This window comes from Varroa jacobsoni, unplaced genomic scaffold (assembly GCF_002532875.2).
Source record: "Varroa jacobsoni isolate VJ856 unplaced genomic scaffold, vjacob_1.0 scaffold_1454, whole genome shotgun sequence".
NCBI classification, from domain to species: Eukaryota; Metazoa; Arthropoda; class Arachnida; order Mesostigmata; family Varroidae; genus Varroa; species Varroa jacobsoni.
Window position 1 is genome coordinate 43,619 of NW_019214356.1, and position 6,961 is coordinate 50,579.

At 39.0% G+C, this 6,961-nt stretch overlaps 1 protein-coding gene across 5 annotated transcripts in view; it reads left to right on the top strand.

Annotated features, from left to right (window-relative positions):
• LOC111270194 (H(+)/Cl(-) exchange transporter 5) overlaps window positions 1-5,344 on the top strand; it is a 21,947-nt gene extending 16,603 nt beyond the window's left edge. For 4 of the 5 annotated variants that reach the window (XM_022850265.2, XM_086972402.1, XM_022850268.2 and 1 more), the window contains 10 exons: window positions 51-173; window positions 464-613; window positions 865-989; window positions 1,181-1,359; window positions 1,997-2,167; window positions 2,320-2,589; window positions 3,070-3,177; window positions 3,482-3,692; window positions 4,044-4,115; window positions 4,302-5,344. In XM_022850265.2, coding sequence (XP_022706000.1) covers window positions 51-173; window positions 464-613; window positions 865-989; window positions 1,181-1,359; window positions 1,997-2,167; window positions 2,320-2,589; window positions 3,070-3,177; window positions 3,482-3,692; window positions 4,044-4,115; window positions 4,302-4,338 — 1,446 coding nt within the window. In that variant the 3' untranslated portion in view covers window positions 4,339-5,344. The remainder of the gene's footprint in view (window positions 1-50; window positions 174-463; window positions 614-864; window positions 990-1,180; window positions 1,360-1,996; window positions 2,168-2,319; window positions 2,590-3,069; window positions 3,178-3,481; window positions 3,693-4,043; window positions 4,116-4,301) is intronic. The other variant, XM_086972403.1, reaches the window with a different exon arrangement.
• The last annotated feature ends 1,617 nt before the right edge of the window (window positions 5,345-6,961 follow it).

Here is a 6,961-nt window from a genome sequence, read left to right on the forward strand (position 1 = left end):
CTGAATTTATCACAAGAACGCTAAATTGTGATTTTGCCGCAATGTCACAGGTGTCTTATTACTTCCCCCTGAAGACACTCTGGCGTTCATTTTTCTGCGCCCTAGTCGCCGCGTCGGTACTTCGAAGCATTAATCCATTCGGAAATGACCACCTTGTTATGTTTTATGTAAAGGTAAGAAAAGCTCTGACCTACTCATTTATCTATAAAGCTACTTTATTTGCAGCAGATTCTTGGTGATGGTCCCTTATGCCAGAAAGTAAGTGACTACGTGGCAAAGGTCGTGTGGGCGTAGATTAAGTATTAGAAATTTTGTAACTCTTTAGCAAGAATCGCTAGCCATGTTCTTGGAACTGCTGTGCGACTAGATTAAAGATAATTCAAGAATGGATAATAACCAGCATGTACATTAAAGTACATTTTTGCTAAGCTTATGATTTGGTGGCTTCCTGCTGATCTTACAGTACACAACACCATGGGCCTTTTTCGAAGTGGTCCCGTTTCTTCTTTTAGGCGTAATGGGGGGCGTGCTGGCAACCATCTTTATTCAGTGCAACCTCCGTTGGTGTCGTTTTCGAAAGACTTCTCAACTAGGCCAGTATCCTATCATAGAGGTGCGTTTCATCGTCTTTTCTAGTTGTACTATAGGTTTTAAGCTTCTCGGTAAAAAAAAAAAAGAGGAAGAAGGAATCTTAAAGGTACATGTTACGGTTCCAATTCTACGGTTCCAATACGGAACCAATTCTGATAAAAAAAAAAAAAAAAAAAACAATCTAAGTGAAGTAATATATTTGCTTAGAATAATATTATGTTAGAAAAAGCAACGCTTTTACCACTATTGTGATGTGGTCATTTTCATCGTCAGGTTGTTGTGATAGCACTTGTGACGGCGTTGCTTAGCTATCCGAACGAGTTTACCCGCATGAATACCTCAGATCTCATAAAGGTTCTATTCTCACAGTGCGGCATCGGGGACGTCTCCCCGTTGTGGTAAGTTGTACATTGTAGTGCACTCATACATATTCGATATGCGATCTTATAAACGTGTGGCTGAAGCATATTGGAAAAGGCTGAGTTTCACAATCAGAGCATAAAGTTGCCACTGTTGTCTAACTAAACCCTCCCCTTTTTTTTTTTTACTGCATCACTGATTTCACTGCAATTATCATTGGTACGTGCAGTGATTATAAGCGAAATTTCACCAATGTGAACACGCCAATTGAAAGGGCAGAGGCTGGCCCACTTGTGTACGAGTCAATGTGGCGACTTGGGGCAGCGTTGGTCTTCAAAATGTTAATTACGATTTTTACCTTTGGAATCAAAATCCCTGCTGGCATTTTCATTCCCAGCCTTGCGTTCGGTAAGTTGAAACTTCACATATGTATGACTTCTCTAAACAACTGCGTATATATATATACTTATATAGACAATTTACATTAAACACGTGTAGTTTAAATTTTGGGGAATTTTACCCCATTGATAACGATTTTCCATTCGATAAAATCGTGGAGATAGGATTAGCTGTTCAAGACCCACTTTCGTCCCCTACAGCAGCAAGTTATTCAACATACCAAGTTGTGAAACAAAGGGTCTTCCTTAGATAATTGCCGCTTAACGTGAGCCTGCTGTATGACAACGCTAGGTTTTATACGGTTTTTAGCTAGAGCGCACAATATTAAATAAACAAATGTTAATTGAAAGACGACACTCTATTCGGCTTTCAGCCTAGGTCTTAATTTATTGTATTAGGATTCGTGCGGAACGATTTGGAAAACAAGCAATTTAAAACAAAGACATGAGTTTGAAAACGAATTGCCGAGAAGCCATCTAAAGGCTTTAAAGCTATTTAAAGTAACGAGCATTTTATTAGTAAAATAATAGCAGTACTTAAAACGAAAATTATTTATTGGCTCACCGAGCAGTAGGTCGACGGAGCCTGGGAAGTAGAAACTATGATCGTCTGTGTTTTTAGTTAACAAATCGTGTCGGACTTTCAGGTGCCATTACTGGTCGAATCGTAGGTGTTGCCATGGAGCAGATTGTTTTCTACAACCCCAATTTTTGGCTCTTTCATACAGCCTGCTCCACCGGCGAACAGTGCATCACCCCAGGACTCTATGCCATGGTGGGAGCAGCTGCTTGCCTCGGAGGGGTGACCCGGATGACAGGTACATTCCTAAATTGTCGGAATAACTAAATTGAAGACATTACGTTCTACGGTGTCAATATTCTTGGCCGATATTGTAGTTATACCAGTATGAATAGCTGCTTGAACGCCGGCTCGAGACAAGTATGAATGTGTTATTTCATCGATTTTCAGTGTCGTTGGTGGTTATTATGTTCGAATTGACTGGTTCGGTAAATTACATCGTGCCACTGATGACTTCGATTATGGCAGCTAAATGGGTGGCAGATGCATTAGGAAAGGAGGGTATCTATGACGCCCATATCAACCTCAACGGATATCCATTTCTTGACGTCAAAGAGGAATTTGAGCACACGACAATAGCTCAGGATGCGATGCAGCCCCGTCGGGGAGAAAATAAACTCACCTGCATTACGCAGGATGGGACCACCGTACAGGAAATCGGTAACCAATACGCTACAGCCTGATTATTCGTTATGTAGAACGATCTTATATTTAGATCCGGTAAGAGCTGTAATGGTGGAAAAAATTATAGAATGGATTTATGCACAGCATAACAACAACAACAAAAACAACTTAAATTCACTAGTTGTTCGAGCAAACTTGGTTGTCTTAAGCTCTAATGTCGACCGTTATATTTAACTGTACAATCAATAATGTTGGCGAGGTCTCGCAAAAAAAATTATTTCGATGAGCTTGAACAGTGTAGAAATGACGGGTCTTCAATACGAATTTAAAATCGGTCTCTAAGATAATGAAAACGAAGATTACTTTTTAGCTAATGTGTCAGGTAGCGTTCCGATGTTTAGATCGAAACTTACGAGCCAAGATACTATGAGTTTCACAATTGCATTTTACCTAAATCATAATAACATCTGTGCCTGTATGAATTGGTCTAAATCATTCTCATTCTATCATTTTCAGAAGAACTCTTGAGAACAACAGGCCACAACGGTTTTCCTGTTGTCGTTTCTGACGATAATCCCTGTCTCGTTGGCTTTGTGCTCCGTAGAGATCTCAACATTGCTCTGGGTATTCTATGAGCTAGTTACTATTACTTCTCTTTGGTTGACTTCACTTATAGTAACTGGTTTGTTTTAGCTTCCAATTTACTCCAGCTTCCCATTAGACGTTTGTCGAACACTTTGCAATATAAACTGTGTTGCTTTTCGTTCTCCTGTTTCACGAAACCTATTCGTTCGGCTCGTTAGTTTGCATACTATAAACTACTATATAAACATGGTTTTGCTTTCCTTTCTGCAATTTTTCATCAGATCGGTGTTTCGTAGCTTCAAATATGACTATTGATCAAGGAAGACGATTTGATTCATTGCAGCTACGCTCTCGACACAAGACGGCGTAACATCGGGATCACGAGTCTTGTTCACGTCGGTAGCTCCGGTCCCGTGGAGTGGGCCGCCCCCGCTAAAGCTGACCCGCATACTCGATCTCGCTCCAGTAACTGTGACGGACCACACGCCTATGGAAACCGTTATTGACATGTTCAGGAAGCTCGGACTTCGGCAGACACTAGTCACGCGCAACGGGTAACTACAACAGTTACACAAGCCAACAACCCTAAGTCTTTTTCTAAATGGGCTCATCAGTTGGGCTGTCCTGCACTTTTCCAGAGACCTTTAAAATAATAGTTTAATCGTTACGGTAGAGTAGGTCATTGTGCACATCAAATTTGACAAAATACCTTGGAATAAACAGCTGGATTTTTTACTACGCACTGTTTCTAAGAGACCTAGATGCGAAGCAGTTCCGAAGCAAAAATCTTGTAAAGAGGTACGCACTATCTGGAAACGGCCTATCAACAAAAGTACTACTGAAACATAAGGCGAAAAGTTAAAATAATGGACGCTCATGCGCATGTCGTATTTCTGTCATTACAGGAAGATACTTGGAATTATCACAAAGAAGGACGTGTTGCGCCACATCAAACTTCTAGCTAATCAAGACCCTGAGTCAGTCTTATTCAACTAGTGATATCGTCTTTCGTAAGCCCCTGCGCCTTAGTCGTATTTTATTGTGACGACGATGACGGTTGGCTAGGGTTAGAACGTTGTTGCCATTATTGGTAATACTGATATTATTGCAGCTCACAGCAGTCTCACAACTAGAAATGAAACTATTGTTGTTGTTGTTGTTAGTTACTTTTCAGGTGTGCAAAATCACTTTTTCTGCTAAAGCCAGTTACACTCCCACCGGTATATCGATCTAGGCTTCTTTTTGTCGAAACTAATATCGTGATACGGTCTACCCCGTTTCAATAACTAGCAACAAAAAAAGAAACGAATCGAACACGATATGATGTGGTCCGCACCGAAAAAATCCATTGCCTCGTTAAATTGGTCGCGTAAGCCAAAGCGTCGCATGCCGACCATTAGTCAAAAACGATTCCTCACGATGTATATGGTTATGTCTGGATGTAACGTATTACGTAGCTGTTTGCTGTTTCTATATGAGATGCCAGATGAGTCATCTGACGTCGTTCGTTTCACACACTTGACGTTCGGTAATAATCCGTATTTGTAAAAACTAACATTTTCCACTATGCGTTCCCTTTCTGTTTTCATCGGATGCGCACGAGCAACGATGACTGCACCACTTTACACAAAATGATTTTCCACCATTCTAATTTTTGGACAAAAACCTAGACAGGTCATTAGCTACGAATTATTGTTAATAGATACTTACACTGTTTTTGGCGAAAAGAAAACGTGCTGCATGTTAATAAAATTCTCGATTAAAAGGATCGTGCAATAAGGATTTCGAGATTACATGATTACTCAATACATATTTCAAACATAGAAGAAAATTATATGGGATATATATTTTAGATACGAAAAATTACGGTGATGAACTGCTGGTGGAAATTAATGATGATGGAGTCCGAAATAGTTGAGAGAGACCCAGAGCAGCGACGTTCACAATTCATTTGATGAGTTAACAACGACTGAATGAGTAAGTCGTTATATATAAAAATATAGATAAGGCACATTTCTGTACATGTACTGTGTATAGTAACAGTAGTTATAGGACATACGACAACTTCAAGTTAAATCAAAAGCATTTAAAAGGTTAGCTCGCTCGGCCTGACAGGCACAAAAATGAAATTCTTTCTAATTTTAGTTAACATAAGCTAATAAATGTTGTTATGTATAAGACTACCTCTATGATGGGTGACTGTAAACTCGTCGTGTTGTTATTTGCGGGCAGTCGGATACATAAAATTGGTTAATAATTATAATGTTTTTAGCATAGAGCTCAACAAGAAAATAGAATGAAAGGTGTGTAGAATTAGAGGCTTGCAGTATGAAATGTTACATCTTGACACATACCGTACATAACATATCTACTACAATTTTGTCTCCAGTCGTCCAGATGTCCATTTTGTCTCCAGTGTCTCCAGATTTACCTTCATCCTAACTAACTTTCATATGAACGAAATATCCCATAGTACATAGGGTGAAAATCAGTAGACCTCCTTCAATATATACTGCAGTGAGCTAAGTCATTTGCTGATTTTCTAATGCTTAATACAACTTATACCAATCAGAGGTAGGAATTTCGGCGCTGCTATTTTGCTTGCTATTACTCTGGTGCTTTATCATTGTTTGTCGAATCGTCAACCTGACCATATTTATAACCCCAGATTCCAGTAGTGCGGTCGCAAGGAATACCATAGAACTGCGAAACTTCATGGCAACTTGGGACAATACCTTGTATAAGAACTGTCACCGGCATTCTCAGGTTTTGGTAAAGGCGGACTAGACGCTCTCACTATTTGGGAACAACATACCCAAGTCGAATAATCTTCAGAGGTAAACGGTTGTCGAAGTAAAATTAAAGCAAGTTCCCAGGTTCAGAGAGAGAAAAATTTCATAATAATATAAATTATAATAAATAAGCGAATAAAAAAGCCGGCAGACATGTTTCCTAAAGTATGATTATATTTGCCTGTAATGTTAGCTTTAAATATGGTTACTCCTTTCTTCGCAAAGGTAAGCTATGCTTTGAAAGGTAGATCTATAATAAACTATAATCTATATAAATAAGTCTATTCTAGACTTAGAGTAAGTTTATTCTAAACTTACTCTATTGGCAAGGATCAAAGGGTCAATTTGGTAAAAAGTGAGCGTTTTGTTTTTACAATGTGTGAATACCGATGTTTTATGCCTCAGTACTATCGGTGCTATTTTTATTCGGTAGTGAATTTGAATCGTATTTGAATAATACCTTTGTTTTAGGTCGAAAGTTTTCCCGACAAATAAACTTAGTTTAGGTCGTTAATTGGGGCGTCTGAGATAACTGCATCCCGATCACAAAAAAAAAAAACTAAGATAACTGAGATTTTTTTATTTATCCCTCTGGAAGCCAAGTTCGTTGCATTGTTAGCGCTTTATTTGCCTGTCATGGCTAAAAATACAAGAGATCAGTGTCTTCATCTCGATTCGGTAAACTAATATATCTATTACATTAGTTGAATATCTTCAGTCGAGTGGCTTTGAAACTCCAGGTTTTCAGGAGATTCTGTTGTTTTGTTCGCTAAGCTTCTTTAGAAATTGCAAGTGTTGTGCGTGGTAGACCGCAAATCGACGTTAGAATTGCCAAGATGGAGGACAAAGCGATTAAGAAAACGCTTAAAGTTAAAGACTGGATATGAATTAATGTGACCATAATTTTTATCTTCTGATGAGCATTTATTCGATTTCCTCTTTACAATACCCTGTTCGCACTGTATGTCTAAATGTTTCGCGCCACAGGCAAGATCATTTCGAAACAGAGCAAAACCAAGCGTGGTTTAGGA